Source organism: Brachyistius frenatus, unplaced genomic scaffold (genome assembly GCF_029030835.1).
Source record: "Brachyistius frenatus isolate BFR_SWC_R1_liver_20210118 unplaced genomic scaffold, ASM2903083v1 Contig_48, whole genome shotgun sequence".
Taxonomy (NCBI): domain Eukaryota; kingdom Metazoa; phylum Chordata; class Actinopteri; family Embiotocidae; genus Brachyistius; species Brachyistius frenatus.
Genome location: NW_027210647.1, coordinates 870,046 through 887,659, shown reverse-complemented (window position 1 = coordinate 887,659; position 17,614 = coordinate 870,046). Strand labels below are relative to the sequence as shown.

The 17,614-nt window shown below is 39.4% G+C and overlaps 2 protein-coding genes across 2 annotated transcripts in view; both read right to left on the bottom strand.

Annotated features, from left to right (window-relative positions):
- Positions 1 to 705, bottom strand: part of myom3 (myomesin 3) — a 57,692-nt gene extending 56,987 nt beyond the window's left edge. The window contains exon 1 of the mRNA XM_069703794.1: positions 560 to 705. The gene's annotated coding sequence lies outside the window, so the exon portion shown is untranslated. The remainder of the gene's footprint in view (positions 1 to 559) is intronic.
- Positions 706 to 9,238: 8,533 nt separating this feature from the next.
- Positions 9,239 to 17,173, bottom strand: ifnlr1 (interferon lambda receptor 1). The gene is made up of 7 exons (XM_069703724.1): positions 17,131 to 17,173; positions 16,242 to 16,368; positions 14,439 to 14,611; positions 14,165 to 14,343; positions 13,534 to 13,675; positions 12,280 to 12,410; positions 9,239 to 12,016 (listed from the first exon to the last, which is right to left on the bottom strand). Exons 1-7 carry the CDS (start codon positions 17,171 to 17,173, stop codon positions 11,024 to 11,026), a joined length of 1,788 nt encoding a protein of 595 aa, XP_069559825.1. The 3' UTR covers positions 9,239 to 11,023.
- Between the last annotated feature and the right edge of the window lie 441 nt (positions 17,174 to 17,614).

The window sequence follows — 17,614 nt, the reverse complement described above, 5'->3', positions numbered from 1 at the left end:
GGCCTGGATCCCGGGCCCCGAGAGGGAAAGGAGCAAAAGCACAATGGTGCTGTTTCTCCACACAGAGCAGTTTTTTAGTCTCTGGAGTGAAATGAGAGCTCAGCTTCCAGGTCTGATAATAAAACTCCTGCATCAACGGAGGCAAAAGGGGGTAAATGATTTACCCTTCTAGTCGCTGAAGGGAAAGCATTGAAAGCATTGTCTGAACACGACGGGAGATCGCTTTATGCCATCTCCAGAGAATAATTAAAAGCTAAATCCACTGAGGCCATCAAAAGATGAGACCATTAAGAAGTTAAACTAGCTGGAGAAACAAGCAAACACTATCAAGAGAAACAAGAGGAAAAAGAAGGCTGTCTGACAATTTACAAACTGACTAACAGTTAACGGTGTTTTGCATAATCACTGTAGGTGTAGTTTGCATCCAGGCTCAGTGTTATCATGTATTTTAATGCATCAGTAACTTGTCTTAACTGAGTAAACGCAAAAAAAAAAACAACCTGCATGCTGTCTGTATTAGATGTAAGCAAAGGCTTGAGTAAATGGAAATCCCACTCACGCTTTCTTTAAAAAACAAATCAGGTGATGTCCTCTGGGTGTCACAGATCTGTAGGACAGATATAGCTCACTTCCTTTTCTGTCTACCTGTCTGTCTCTCTCCTTGAAGATCTCGGTGCAATCTCGGTGTCTCACCTCTCTTTATTACCTCTCTTTACCGTCTGTCTGTCTGTTTGGATCTACTTCGCTCTGTGTCTCCCTAAATGAGGTGATGAGGGTGACCCTGAACACAAAGTGTCCTTCAGTGCCAAGTATGTGGACAACACAATGCTCTCTCATTCTTAAGTTGGTAAATATAGACCAATGACACCTCCCCTGGACACACATACTGACACGCATGCACACACTCAACTTTATACCACACTTGGTCCTAAATGGACACACCACAGACACACACACACACGCCATCAACTAGATTGATTTCCTCTGTGGACAAGCAGCTAAGAGAGGACACAATGGCTCCCTGTACAATAAGACCTGAGCAGCTGAAAAGAACAGCTGGAAGGGGCTCAAGAGAACAACTTGCTGTGGAAGAACAGCAGATATAGAGATGATATATATTTATTTCAGCCTTCCCAGCAGTACTATCCCACCTGGGTGCAAATGTTAGAAAATTAAAGGCTAAGAAATGACAAGCTGGAAAACAGAGGTGGCAGAAGGGCTGAGGGGAGAGAGGGCAGGTACACAGAGGGAGGGAGAGGGCACGGTAATGGAAAACAAAGGGGAAGGAGAAGTCAGCTGTTAAGTAGACTGTGATTTAAACCATCTGTTTACCCCTTATTAAAAATCTGACCTTTGATTCTGTTTTTAAAAGAAACGGGTTAATAACGGTGGAAGAAACACCTGAGACTGCTCACCTGATACCTCAACAACTACTTAAGATGAATCATAATGATCATGGTCTTCCCATACATTTTCATTTCGTGCTACCAGCAGTTTCAACATATTAAGTGATACATAAATAACTACCAGATTGGTTGGCATAAAACAAATTAAAAAAAAAAGCAAATAAGGTGATCTAGCCAAACTTGGTTTGCCTCGTATACCTAGTTTACTGGCCGTGTTTAACGTTAGCTATACAAAATTTGAGTCTGTAAAAACATTAAGACATGTAGTTTACGGATAATATTTCATCCATGTGTTGTTTTATCTGGATCATGACAAGGTAATTTGTCACTTTTCTGTGATCTAACAGCAGAAATGGAGCAGACTTCCTGGGGGCGGCCATGTTGCCTCTGCGTTGTCTTTTGAACACACTGGATTCAAAAGTGGGGTGTTTACAAATTGTAACTTTTGTAATTCCCAGCTGGCTGAACACACAATAAGCACTGAGCTCAATGCACAACTGTCAATCTTGTTTTGATGCCTTTTGTATCTCCGAATATATATTTATACTTTTTTAAAACTGTGTGGCACTTTGCAGTTTATTTACAGTACGTCAGCTCAAACTGTCGTACATTGTTTCTCTATATTAGTAACATGAGTTATTGCAGTATATTGATTCTCGCTTAATTTGACTTGAACTGGTCTTTGCACCACCCTTTCTTTCCTTTTCTCCTTGTTCTTGCTTCCCGTCTCCTTCTTGACTTTAATTAGTTCCTGGAACTTGTCCACTGTTTTGTCTCATTGAACACGGTACTCCCTTTGGCAAAGTTGATTAGAACTGCGTCCGTTCATTCCCTTTGAAAAGTTGTATTTTAATTTCTCCGGAAACCCAAAATTTGAGCGAAGTCCACTTTTTGTCATAATTAATCTGTTTTCTGGTTGTGCGACTTTATGTGTTACCGTGGTGAAAGTTTGTTGTTATTCCATGTCTCTAATAAATAATTTAAGGAAGCCAACATTTTAGTATCATTAGCTGTGTTGTCCTGGTTGCATGAATATGTGTACATATGTGTCCAGTGTTGATTTGACTGACTCGGACTAAAAGCACACAGGGACTGCAAGGAAAGAAGGCATCATTCAAGGCCGCAGCATTGTATGGAAGGATGAGGGGTTATTTATAAGCTTTTAGTGGCCACACCTGCCTCTGGAATATCAGCACACAATACAAGCTCGGGTTGCCAGGCCTTCTCCCCGGCAGTGACTGTCAGACTAAGAATAACTGCTCGGACAAAGCAGCTGAGGGCCACCTTTATAAGTTCCTTTCTCTTTGGAAGACTCCTCAGCTTCTTGGTCCACCAGGAACATCTCATGTCAGTGCTGTCTTTTATGCCGTTACAGTGACGACAGTAGAAAGGCAGGATTGTGTTTTCTTGAAACCTCTGAGAGAACAGAATAATATGGCACTTTTATTTAAAAAAAACAGTTGCTGAAATACTGCCATGCTTAAAAACTCAACGACTCGCAGCTTCTGTAAGTTTAGTGCCTGATTTATTTTGACCATTTATGCAAATCAGTTGATTTGCACACTCCCAGGGCTCCGGAAACACAAAATATACGATGGATTAAGAACATTCACTGGGTGTAATGCATACAGCAAGCCAAGAAGGTATAAATATTTGCCGCACCTTCAGAATGACTTGTCGTGTTTTATTAATCATTCACATTTATTCACAATACATGCTTGCTCTGTGCTTTTACCTGCATAAATTATCAACAAAAGCCAGAGCCAGTGGGACTGTGTGGCAAACATTTATCCCTCGTTGGATGTTCTTGCATTTAATCTGCACCTCACAGATGCAGAGTACATCATAGCCTTGATGTTTGGGTAGAACAGACTGTGATATCCCAGCTGGGTTTGATGTCACATTCAGGTCACTTGTGCAGCAAAGAAGTGGGGGATGATGGAGCAGTTTGGTGAGTTTAATATGTAACGTCGTGGAGTGCTAACATCCAAAATGTTTTTCTTGTGAATAAAAAACAACAACACAGTAGAGTGTTGAATGTAATTGATTGTATATTAATATACTAATGTAGATTTGCATCTACTGATGCAACTGCTGATGTCTCTGATTAATGAAGCATTTGCAGTCAGAATTGTGCAAGTTGTGACATAAAGTCTGAAACTTCACAGTAGAAAAAAAAAATCCCTTCATATCCTATTTCTTATAATGACTTGGAGGCCCGTGTTGGTGTTGGTGTTTTTTTTTTCTCAGTTTGCAGCTCATGTTGTCAGTAAATCTGCTGTGACGTAAGCCAGAGGCAGGACATGAAAGGATACCAGACATTTTATCATTGTGGACATGGCATAACTTTATTTGATGTTGGGGTCTTCATGTTTTGACAAGCAATAATGTCATGTTATGCTTTGATTAATATTGATAACCTACTTGGTTTTTAATAATTCCTTTGAACTACTCTCAGCAGCCCTTTCTATTTTTGCATCATCATCTTTACCTTTCGTGTCCTTGAGTAAATGACACAACAGCCATGCAGCTCTTCAGGCGTACTGCTTTGCCATTATACTTTGCAATGTACGAAAATAAATTTTTGCCTTAGTAAAAAAATTCATCTGTTTCTACACAGTATTTGGAGACTCAGGCTGAACGCTCCTCTCAGTGTGTGAAATCCATCTGTCAGTTTCAAGACTGAAATGATTACTGTTCCACTGGGAATTGTCTTGGTTCTAACTAAATATTACTAAACCTTTTTTTTTTTTTTTTATCTTCTCACCTACTGGTGATTGGGCCCAAAATAGACCTTAATGGACACCAAAGTCTCCGGGATGATTCATCATTTCCCAGCCAGTCTTGACAGCTGTTTCCATGCCTTTTTTTCTAATCAAGGGCCCATTAAGAGATCATTAGAATGCAAGAGGGGAAAGGGAGGGGGTGAAGTGATTGCATCCAATTACATGCGGACTTCAATTCATCAAGTGATTTGGTCGGGGAGAGAGATAGGTACCATTTCAAACACAAGATGGCAGGAAAAAGGCTGCTAAATATTCTCTGTGTAGTGCTATGACAGAAACAGCTCAATTTCAGAATCCAAATCCCATATCAGGCCAACATCTGATGGCGGCACTGAAATCAACCGTAAGCAGAACTTATCTCCTACTTAAAAACCAACAGGCTTAATACTACTGGTAACTTCATCTGTTATCTTATTATCATGACATCAAACTAAATGTTCACACAGTTCAGGAAGATCTGCAACATGCAGCACAAGTAATCCGCCAAAATCAGAGTCGTCTCGTTGTCAGGCAAGAAATCACCTAAAAAGTAAAAAGCCACACTGGAATCAGTGTTTCACATGTGGGGAGGGGATGGATGAGGCACCAACTAAAGATTTTATTAGACGGTAGCCTGGTTTCATTGTCTGTATAAGCACCAAACATCTCATCTTTGTGTGGAGATTGCAAAGGTCTATTGGTCTTGTGCTAACTGATTGGAGAAGTGGCTAACCAATTATCAAAAGATATTACGAGGTGAGATTAGCAATGTGGATGCTTTGTTCCAACATGGTCTTCAGCTGGAAAAAAATCTCCACACCACAGCTGCCATCAGGAGCAATTTGGAGTTCACTTCGACACGTGGACAGAAGGAACCATAGATTGAACTACCAACCTTGCTGATTAGTGGCAAAGCCACTCTGACATCTGAGCCAGAGCCGCAACAATACGCATCCAACTGGTCACGTAACCAATGACGGAGGCATCAACGTTAGGGTGTTATTTTATTTATATACTGCCAAATCACAACATACATCATCTCAGGGCACTTTATATAGCGATGTGAAGATCTTACAGTATTGTAGACAGAAACCCAACAATTCCTACTTGGCAGCACATGGCAATAGTTTGAGGAAAAATGAACTAGTCTCAGAGAGGCCAACTGTACCTCCTGAAGGGGTTAGAAGAGAGCGTAGAGACAAAAGAACAGCATTGAGGCACAACAAACAATAAACATTGGGTATGTTGTGGGGCCAGTTACTGCAGATCAGAAACATGCAGCTCCAAAGCCAGAGATACCTGCAGAAAGGTATAGAGAAAGGAAAGGAAAAAGAGGAAAAATCCCAAACTGCAGTAGAGAGAAAGCACAAAGTTAATGATGGCATATAGCAATGATGGCATATAAATGCATGTAGAGTAAGAGAGAAGAGGAAAGCAGTATCTTTGGAGTTTCCCCAGCAGACTAGGCCAATAGCAGCAGAACTAAGGGATGGTTCAGGGTCACCAGAGCCAGCCCTAACTATAAACTTCATCAAAAAGGAAAGGTTTTAGCCTAATCTTAAAAGTAGTGAGATTTATTTCCACAGGAGAGGGGCCTGATAGCTAAAGGTTCTGTTTTTCATTCTACTTTGGGAAAATCTTGGAACCACAAGTAAGCCTGCAGCCTTCGAGAGAAGTGCTCTATTGGGATAATATGGTACTATGCAGTCTTTAAGATATGATGGAGCCGAGTCATTAAGGGCTTTGTATGTAAGGAGAAGAATTTTAAAGTCAATTCTTGATTTTACAGGAAGCCAATGAAGACAAGCTACTTATTTAATGTGACGAGTTAGCCGGTCTTTGCTGCCACAACTTCAATAACATAATTTTGGATGAGTACATAACTTACTACTGATCGGTTAAGATACAAATCGGTAATAAAAAAAACAAAATTGAAATATTCAGTGTAATTATCATGCTACTTATAATATGCAGTCACTCTAAAACCAAAAATGTAATTCAACTACATCACATTAAAACTGAGCCTCATTTTAGTTGAATTTAATTTTCCACATATACCTTCAGCTTACCTGAGTCAACTAATTGTTATGATTCATGCTAGTGACATTGCCTGCAACTCCCTCTACACGAATTAGCAACTCATACAAGCCATCCTTTGTTTGAAGGACAGACTGTATTTTGGCAGTTTCTCAATATTTAGACATTTTGTTATCTCATGAGCGTTAATATGAAGCGTTGTTGTTAAAGCCATGGCGCTGTATCACTCTCGGAGATCAGAGCACAGAGTTACGAGCGACGAGGCACACATACATTTCAATAGATCCAGTTAACTTCATACACCTTATCAGGAAAGCTATATTTATAAAAACAGATGGCTGCAGCGGCGATATGGGGGGATGTTGGGTGATAGATTTATGACTAAGGCAACTTATACTCGCTAAGTTCTCTCAACATCTTCAATCGTTTCTTTTTGGCTATATAATTTCCTCAAAGCAGTTTCTTTTCCTTCACTCCGTCTTTCCCCGCTGGAACTTTGCCTTAAATGTTGACAGAGAAGATAATAAGTTAGGCAATCATAACCATATATATACCCCAAAGTAGCCCTCTGAAAGACTGCTTTGGAATTTAAACCTCAGGGGAACCTTTAAATATTAATGAGAATCCACACCAATATACTTTACCAAGATAATTCAGGGGCATACAATGCGTTTCAAGGACATATTGCCGCATGAAGAAATGTTTTTCTGGATTTCCAGCCAGCCCTTCAACTTGTCTGGCAGTGATTGAAATCAGCATTTCCCTGTACAACGGTCAAACCTGGTTGCCTCCCATGTGCTCTTTGTACTAGAAATGACTTTAAGTGGCCGAGACTCTCAGTTCATCAATATATTCATTGATCCAGGGCAGGCACACACCCTCAGCAGTGATTGAAATTATATTTGTGCAGAAGCATCTGAACTACTATCCCCCATTCAAACTTATATCGTGGCTGTGGCACTCAAGAGGGTTTGCCCTGCAATCTGCCATTCCATCTTCTTGGGACTTGGAGAGTTGAAAGAGGAGAAAGACAGCTTTCCGGCCGACAGAAAGAATAGAACCTGTCAGAGCTGCTAGCCGACCAAAGAGTTTTTTTTTTTTTTACATCTGTCCAAAGAACAGCCAGATGGGAAGATAGAGGGAAAGAGCACGATGAAAAGCTGGCCTGTTCCATGCCAAACACAAGAGACAAATATATATATATTTTTTTAAATCGCTCACTCCATGAACAGTTTCCCTTTCAGTGTGGTGTTTTGACAGTGATTGGCTACAACTTGAAATCCTTTTTTGTTTCCTTTGCTCATTCCTCTTTGCTTTTTCACATCCTGCCTGATTCTCTTGAAGGTAGTTTTCCCACTATTTTTTTTTTCTGACTGGATCTTATACAGTTTCTTTGTCTCTCAACCTCCCACTTACTCCTACTCACAAGAGCCCTTTCACATATTCATTTCATTGTGTGTTGTTTGTTGTTTTCTTCCCTGAACTTTGCAAAGCTTAGCTTAGCTCCAGCTCTCCACTCATGTTAAATGATCCTTTACAATACCGACTTTTTCGTCTGCTCGTGTATCAGCGCTATTGTTGCTTCAAGCACAGAGCCAATTTATCTGTCCTGAGCTGCACATCAGATTGGATCTCAAGTAACAGAACACAAGCATCATGTTCATTGAGATGCTTGGGTTTTGATGAATAAAGGGTCATAAATGCCCGATGGCTATGAAATGTGACATACAAAATATCTGGTTTAAACTTGTTTGAACATAGCAACCCTCAACAACATCCAGTAACACAGTGGCTATTTTAACATAATAACATAAAATAATTTGCTGCAAAAAGATGCAGAGCAGTCAACTAACCTAAAACCCCTCATTGTGTAGCTGTCTAAACCCTCTACTCTTGGCATTATCTTTGACACAGCAGCAGATTTTGTGGATTAAAACTGATACAAACAACTTCTCCCCTTTGTTTTTTATGTGGCTTTGGATAGAAGTCAATTCTGGCAACCTGGTCATAAATCTGAGCTTTCGACATGTTCATAAAGTAAGTTTTGTGTTGTGTCTCAGATATACTGATTCGACTGTGCAGCCATTTTTCATGGTGTAGGTTTGTAGCATTTAACCAATATCCTGCAAAGCGCACTGCAGTCTGTGGAGTGTGTGCCCATGATGTATGAAACTGCTCCTTTTGTCGTATTGAATAAGTTTTCTGTTTTGTCATTGATACACCTGCAACTATGAAAAAAGGAAAACACACAATATAAACGTGTAAATTCTATTGAAATGAATGATAGGCAGATTTTGAGATTATTTGATAATCAATGGTATTTTTAATGAATTATTTCTAAATTAAGGCCCTTTAAAATGAAGCATGCTGTCTCTGTCACTTCTTTCCTTGTTACCAGATAATAGGCCAGGCTTTTAGTGTAAAATATCTTATTAAGGTGTCTGGTAGCAGTTGAATAACCAATTTTACAATGGCTATTAAACCTGAGATCCACAGAAGTCTTATACAATCCCCTGAAATAAATCCCATGGATGCAGATAGCTACACCTTTTTTCCCCTCTTCCTTTGGGACAGTTGACGAGAGGATCACTTCCTCTTCGAGCTGCTCCAGAAAGAAAAGAAAAGAAGATAAAGGACCTCCTTTTTGAATTATGGGTGCAACCCTGCCAGAATACAAATCCTGTGGACCATAATTTGAAGTGGCAATTCACAACACAGCGACAGTTGTTGGTGTTTTTTCCTCACCATCCATCTATTATAAAGACATTATTACTGTCAGTGTGTAGTCTGTTGTGAAATGACTATCTACTACTTTGGTGCCAATTGTACATTGCATCATTAAATATTTAAACTGCTAATTGGTTCAGTTCACCAGATTTGCACAGTATGTCCAGAACTACAATACTTTGTCTACATTCCTTAACTGAAAACAAATACTACTTGGCAACAGGTTGCTGAGTTGAACTTTGTATTCATTGCTCAATCCAACTCACCTATTTTTGACCTGATAACATGAAAATATACAGCAAGTAGCAATCAAGTTTATTACTCTGGCATATTTAAATTACCCGAGGTCACGTTGAGTGAGAAGTTAGTGGGTTAGACAGTATCAGTTAAGCATAGACATTTCACAAAAGTCAAGAATTCAAAAATACTTTTACAACCCTCCCCAACCAAACCAATGAATATTTACATAACACAAAACGGTACAGACGGTTCTGCTCCACTTGCAGAGAAAGGTTATGAGAGAGATTCTCCAACATAATTTACTTGGTAATTAAATAATATAATCAAAACTGACACAATTGAAGCTCTTACTTTATTTCAGATTGCAACTAAAGTCTTTCCAACATAAACATTTTGTAGAAATCCACAAACTGCACAAACAGAATAAAGAAAAGTTGCTACCTTGTTTATTATATTCAATGGGCACATATATATATATATATATATATATATATGTTGTTTGTGAAACAAAATTTCCCTTAGTGACTGACTGTTTAAACACACCTGACATTATTGCTTTACAGCTGCATATAAAAGACTGTGCTCAAGCTATTACAAGCCCAGCTGTTATCAGCAAGGCTTAGGTTGCACCATGACCCCAGCTTCTAATATATTTACCAAACTGCATTGTACTGAACTAAAAGAACAGCAAACAACGAGGACAAAATTTGTTTATGAACTTTGTGAGTTAGAAAAAATAAACAGTTTTTTTTTTTTATATACAGATGCAATCATACCATGAATTGAATGCGTCACTGATAATACTGAAATATATTGACGTTTAGTAGACATCCAGTCATCTTACTTCCCATTTCAAACAGCTGGTGACAATTGGTGTTGGACTTCATCTACTTCCTTGTTCAGCCACAATGCAATCAGATTTGTTTTCGTATCTAATCTTTGAGGCTGACTGTCCACATTGTAATTTAAATGTGACCAGGCTGGATTTATGTATTTAGGGAGTGTAATAAGAAGTTGCAACAATGTGTTGTCATAGCGATGGCACACAAATGCAGATGCTGACAATGTGTGACTGAGAATTATGGCTCTATATGGTGTGTGGCTTTGTCTGTTTCAGTTCTGCTCAAACAGAAAACACTGGAAAATGTGTACAGATATGTATAAAAAGTGCTATTGTTGATGGGACTTTGACTTAATACAGGAGCTGTTATATTCCCTTTGCTGGCTATGACATATTTGGACTCAGGGTAAACAGCCATCTAGACACTTGACACAAACAAGAGATTATACTAGATATAAAAGAAGTGAACTTTGAATTCAAGTTTCAACAACTTTTCATCCTTAAACAGACAAAACTTGTTTGTAAAATTGTGGTTATTTTGTTAAACGATGACATGACAAGTTAAACAAGGACTTTACAAAGTATATATGCATCAGATCTTGAAGTGTAAACCCACCACTTCAGTCTATCCATCCTTACTTTTTTAACATTTTGCAATTGTGGATTATTAAATAAGAACAGATACACAGCAAGGTATAACGTATAACATGTTGAAATGTACATAAATGCCCAAAGGTGGTTGTTAGATTTGACTTGTGAAAAATTTTGACTTTGTTTCCACTCAAAATTATAGTTTGAGTCAGTCTTTGCATCATCTGTGACACTGCAGATAGCAAATCCATTCATCAGCCTGAGGTCTGCTTTGTCACCAACTCCTCCATCAGTCCGTCCGTCAACTTCCTTCTTCCATCTTTTTTGTTGTTGTTGTAAAAATCATCTCTACTGTTATTCAAGGACCAAAATAGGGAAAAGATCATTTTTGGTCTAGAAGGCTGTAAAATGGAGAATTACTCTTGAATTTGTACCATCCAACTTCCCAGAAGAATCTGTCTTGATCTCTCCACTCCTCTGCTTTCATCCTGCTCATCTTCCTCCACCATTTTGCCACCAGTCTGGGTATGAGGATAGTTCTTCCTAATATATTCGCAACTCTCGATGACTTCAGGTCCATGAAGGATTTTAGCCATCCAGTTTTGTTTGTAACCTGATTGAAATATTGCATCACTTGAGGGTGTGCTCGGACATCCCAGGTGAAAATCAGGAAGGACTGATTGAGATGGGGAGTAATGAGTGTTGCAGTACGGGTGGGTCGGTGTGTTTGCAGAGCTATCATCACACCCACAGTCTGACCACTTGGAGCTGTCAAAGTTCAGTAAAGATGCCTCGGAATCCATGAGGTCTGATAAAAGAGGTTTTCTCTCGGGGTTCATTGGTGGCACTGTGCCACCAGTACTGCTCTGTAACAGGAAACTTAGCGAAGGCAACATGAGTTGTCCGTTGCTATCCCGCACTGTTTGCAGCAGCAGCTGTGTGGCTGCATTGCTCTCACAAGCGTCACAATCAGGTGATGGTGGTGCTGCAAATGAGGCCAGCCTTGGACTCGTTTCACCGTTATCCCTGTTCTCTCCACTGGAAGACGACGGCGGCTGACTGGTCTCTCTGGGATCAGTGGGACACTGCAGAGAATCTTCGTTTTCTTCAACTGGGACGTGAATTGCAACTGCACCGTAGTTTTCAGAGGACTGTGCGCTTGTGTCCTCAGGACCTGAGGTTGTACTGAGTAGTGTATCTGTGCCCACAGAGGAGCCAGAGCTGCGTTCCCAGACGTTCCAGGGTGTATCCTGGGGGGAATAACCTCCGAGCCCAACGGAGGGCACGTTCGGGTTCACCTGGATTTTGGCATAAACTGTCTGGTCACTTTGAGTGCCAACCACTGCTTTGGAAATGATGAGATTTCTATCTGGAAACTGCAGTACTTTACAACTCCCGGTAGTTGTTACCTGTTTTGAAAATAATGAAGACAGACCCATCAATGTCTTTTGACACCACATTACCACAGAGCAAAGCCAACAGACATACAAGATAAATTGCAGAAACCGCTAAGACTCACTGGACTTTTTTTTTTTCTTTCACTTAGTATTTGCAATTACTTTTATGATGACAAACTGAACAAGTGCATAGTAATCATGTGCTAGAGGGCTGGGAATCCAGTAAGGTAACATTTCCTTCTTGCAAGACTGACACACCAAAGGAATAGTCTTACCAATGCCTGTGGCATGCTGTTTAGTCTTCCACCCTTCACATAGTTGCACATACATACAACTGACATGATGACTAAGACTGCCAGAACAGCAACACCCACGAGAAGCCATCGCCAAAGCATCCAAGGATCGTCTAAAGGAGAAGAGAGATTGTGTCATAGACATGTCCGTGAAAAAAAACCAACCAAAAAACAAGTGTTAAATCAGATAGCCTGAGGCGCATTAAAGCTGTGAGCGATAACACACAGATGTTCAGGCATGTTCTCAGGGAGAAGCACTGTAGCTCACGTGACATTGACAACAATTAGTCATGAATGGAGAAATGGGAGTACTTCCCAGAAGTGCTTGTAAGTTGGCTAACAGGAAATATCTCAGCAGGAATGTATACATAGAAATGTAATTCCCCTTTAGCAATGGCTTTGAGTGCACTGTTGGAATTGGAAATGCTTGTTTACCTGTGTAATAGAGAACTTATGTAAAGAATATACAACCAGGCTAGCTAAGGTCAGAAGAATGTCATCTTTGCAAGTCGACTTTTCAATCTAATCTCCTGTCTCATTAGTTTGACAGTTATAGGAGAGGAAGAGGGAGAAGCCCAAATATTTATGAGACATTTTTTTTTCTTGTATGGCTCTGTATATCATTTACTATCATTTCAGAGGCATACATTCGTAGCATGAACAATATGGTTATGATGGCCAACACCATTATTTTGTAGACTACCTCATTGCAAAGCATGTGCTTAGTGTTAGCGAGTCAACTTGTCTTGTTTTACTGTGACGGAAACGCTTGGTGCAGATGCAGGCGTCTAAGAAAGGACTTTTAACAAACTGTCTTGATTTATTACTAAACACTGCATTGTTTCCAAGTGGCGGCAATCACTTGAGGAGATGAGCACAAACTGATTAAAATAAAATGTGGAAAATGCTCGATTTTTCAAGTATCTTAATTCTTGCATTTTCTCCACAGCAGGTGGGTCCTTGAAAGCTTCCCGGGAAGTTGTTGAGTGTTACACTGTTGCAGCAAATCAAATTGAAGTTTTATAAATATTATTCGGCTATATCTGAGTGGAGGTCTTAGAAATGTATATGATTATTAACTGTATCCATTCATAATTGGCACTGAATTTTTGCACTATACAGAAAGAGGCTGTTGTAGTAAGAATATATGAAAACACACACCCACACACAATCATACGAACAAATTAATCATTCATGCACGGAATTTGTATGTTGTGGTCATTTTGCCATTATTACCTTGCAGGGTGGCACAGAAGAAGGCCATCTCACTCCCTGAGCGACCCCATTCAGAAGATAGCTTGTACACCACGTAGCCGCAGTACTCTGTTTGGTCGTTCTTCAAGTTGATGACGAACTGACCAGCTCTGTTTTCCTTGACCTGGGGACACAGTATGTCGTACGGATTATAACTAACTGATTTACTCCCATGCAGGTTGCAGACGTCAGATAAACAAGGCGCATACGTATAACAGGAAATAAACACATTAACATCACAACATAAAAACAAATCCTTTGATTTTTTTTTTGTTCTGCATGAGGTTCAGACGCATTATTTAGCTTGTCTTAAAAAAACCGAATCAGTATGTCTTTGTCAGCTTTTCACTGTATTGAAAATATTGGCCGGTCCTTTGTGCTATGTAAACCCAAAATTGACATGAGGAAGCATTATTTACCATGGTAAACTTCTTTTTTTCTGTTAGTACTACTATTAAAAGACCTATAAACTCACATGGGAGCGATACACCTTGGTCAGTTCCTGTGAATTTCTTTTATCTTAGCTTTCACTTATTATATCATACATGACGTATTGCGTAATGTAACATATAAATGTGTGTGCACAGTAAATTATATTCAAATGTAGACCCACCTGTGTAGCCCACTCTGGATGGGTGATATTTAAGGTATAAAGAGGTATAGTTTTGGAGTCTTTGCTCCTGGTAATGATGTCTTCAATGGGGACTCCATTTGGCCCCAAAGGCAGGGTGACATTAACAGAGAGGGACGACATTGTTGTCTTTGTCGACAAGATGGGTGCGCCTAGATCAGCTTTGTAGACAAACACAGATGAATGAGTAGATGTTGCAACATAATACATTGCGGCTTTGAGGAAGTAATGCATGAGTGAGTGTGGAGATTCTTACTGTCTCTTAAAGGTCTAAATATGTTGCTGAATCCGAGTATGCGACCATTAACGAACACCTGAGCCCGGTAGTGATCATAGTGAAGTGATGGGGTTTCTGCAGTCAAGTTACAGTTTGGCACAGTAATGTTTTGACACTCCTTCTTTATCTGAAATGGCTGATCCTTGGCATCGCTGTAAGGAGTAGAGTACAATGAATCAGACTGTGGTAGTGGAAACATATGGCGATGTACGAATGCAGGTTAATTGAAACAATATGTAAATCAAGATGCGCTAGTGGGTATTTAACTAAATGTATCTACCATTTGACAGTGTTTTGATTATTCATTCACGTGGATCACTTGATTGAAAATGTTAATCATTAACAAAAGACTTTTATGTTGTGACATTTTAAAATATCAGCATTCAGACACTGATGCTGTTCTGTGCTGTAAAATAGCTACAGTGAACTAACCACACAAAAATCATCCTGACTATACAAAATCAACTGCCATCATTTCACCACATATAACTGCCTTTTTGAGGCAGAAAAACTATAGCATTTTGTTTTAATGAGGAACCGATATCGACCAGGGATAGTTGAACGAGTCTGATTTGCCGCTGGAAGTCACTCCAGCAATTGCAGGTGACAGTGGCTGGAAGAAAAGTCAATAGGACTGGGTTAGCACTTGACATTTGTCTGGGAGACTGCGTCATGAGTAAATTGGACCAGATGGCATTTCCACTTTACTGAGGCCTTTTGTAGAGACTAAAGAAAAAATAATCCTTCTATGACAGTTGCATCTCCATTCAGTGAGGAGAGCTGAGCGTAGTCCATACTAATCACTGGGAACAGGCCCTATAGAGCTTATTTAGTTTTGTTTCTAAGCCACTGACCAATCCAAGCATTACAATGGTGAACATACATTTCCTGAGCTACTATCTTTTTCTAATCACATACATAGTGGAAGAGACAAAGGGAAAAACAGACGGCAAGAGAAAGTCAGAAAAGGACCTGTTTACTTAGAGAAATGCAATTTTTAGATCCTTAAGGTTAAGGATGGCAGTTTTCTATATTTTTTGTGTCAATAAATTTCATGAAAAGACCAAAACCATGAATGTCCACCTCCCAAGATTGATTTCCCCAGATTGTCTGCCGTTCCGAACCACATCCCCACATCTTTAATAACAGGCTCATAAATGTATGCCTTTCAAAAAGACAAAGTAATTCCTGCCATCACCTGAGCACTTGGATTTTTATCAAACTTAATTCAAACATTAATTGAGTATTGAGTATTTTCCACCACGGATTTGCATTTCTTTGCATTGCAGGAACATGTGCTCCTGTGCAACAGTGTAGTTCATTCAGTTGATTTTAACAGACTTTGGTCAACAATGGAGGTCTACGGCTCTAAAGATTGTTACCAGGAGAAATTCCATGTTGCCGTTGGTCTTTTTATGGGATTTATTGATGGGAAAAAAATGGTACGATTAACAACTCAGAGTATTTTTAAGGATGACATGCCACTCTATTGACAAAGTTTTTTGAAATTCTGTGGATTTTCAGTTATATTTGGCATGTCATATTGTACAGGATGTGATCTTACTTTGTCACCAAGTCTTGTATAGATGACTGTAAAATCCAAAATGTGGATTTTACAATGCTTTGGCAGACAGATACTCTAAACTAACCAAATGTTTACCTAGCAAACACAATTTTTCCTCCTTTGACCCACCTCCCTATTATAGATCTGTACATGGACACACAAAGGGGCAAGAGGGCAACGGAAGAATAGGCGTTATAATAGTCACTGATCTGTCTTACCTCCAGTACTGGACACTATACAGCACCTTTTGCCCAGGAAAATCAGGCTTCACTGGATCCCAGTGGAGTACGTTGTCAAAGTTCTTGGAGACAAAACGCACTCCGCCATTGCCAGTCGAAAGACAAGCTGTAGGAAGACAAGAAGAGGCTTGAATCTTTTTGTGGCAGATGATAAAATATGTTTTTTGATCTTATGCAGTCTGGTTCATTTGATATTATTTGTCAAATTCATAAATCCAAAATTGTTTTAAATATTTTAAAGTTGTTGATACACTTGATCCAGGACCACAGGGAGATTATTTAACATGGACTTTGTTTCTGCTGGCAGCTGAAACTCAAAACTACACTTTGTTCCTTAACTTTGTCCCGACACATCTCTGATACAATGAAATAATTGGCATCTCTCGGGCTCGGACACAAGAAAGGGAACACGATCCTTTAGTGTGAGCAGTATAGTTTCTTGCATGTTATAGCTCGAAAGATCATACACAGTCTAGTGGTTTAAAAACCCAGACCATATTGCAGCTTTAATCTTAAAGCCCGTATAGTTTACTGAAGATGTGGAAGACACAAGGTAGAAACTTACACACACAGTAGTTCATTCAAAATTAGCATTTTTATAGGTTGTACAATGAAGCACTCAATATTAAATGATCCAGCCTGTGAAATGAAACTGTACTGCACTGACCAAAGTCCTCAGTGTAATGGCACTGTCCTTCATTTCAAATGAGAGGCATTGACTCTTTATAAACTATATTTACTTTACTTTACAAAGTAAAGTAAAGTATGATATTACTTAATTCTCCTATTTGCACTACTTTGAAGAAAATGTTTGACTGCCTTTAAATAACATCTTTAAATCAAATCAGATTTTCTACTTTGCACTTACCATAGCAGAACAGGAGAAGGATAATAACGTTCATAGACCACATCTTCATCGGGTACGTGGGTCTCGAAAAATATCGATCAGGTTGTATTTCCAGCTGCTAAGTTGAGAATTCTTAAGTAACACATGATACACAAAACAAAAAAATGAAATAAACTCTCCAATCTCAGGAATCCGTCCAAACAAATCCAGCATTAATGTGAACAGAGATGTGAAATATTAAAGTTGCACGAGTTTTCAATGCATTTGCATGACTCCACTCCTCAACCATCTCTCATGTGCTTTGGTAAAGGAATGGCTGCGCTCAGGTGTGCAGGTGTACCTTGGCACATTTTCACTTTGTTCCTGTTTCCGTGCTTACTACATGCTACGCCCACTTGTGTTATCTCTCCAGAAAATCAACTTCCCTTTTCTTCCCTCCTTCTCCCTTATCCACCTTGAGTCAGTCTCTGTCTCTCTCTAGTTGTCTTTCAGGTTATTTCAGGTT

Excerpts from the sequence above, each read along its gene's own strand:
- ifnlr1 (XM_069703724.1), bottom strand. The coding sequence starts at position 17,173 with ATGTGGTCTATGAACGTTATTATCCTTCTCCTGTTCTGCTATG. Across the intron at positions 14,344-14,438 it reads ATTTAGACCTTTAAGAGACA|CTGATCTAGGCGCACCCATC; the intron begins GTAAGAATCTCC and ends TTGTCTACAAAG. Across the intron at positions 12,411-13,533 it reads CTTCTGTGCCACCCTGCAAG|ACGATCCTTGGATGCTTTGG; the intron begins GTAATAATGGCA and ends CTTCTCCTTTAG.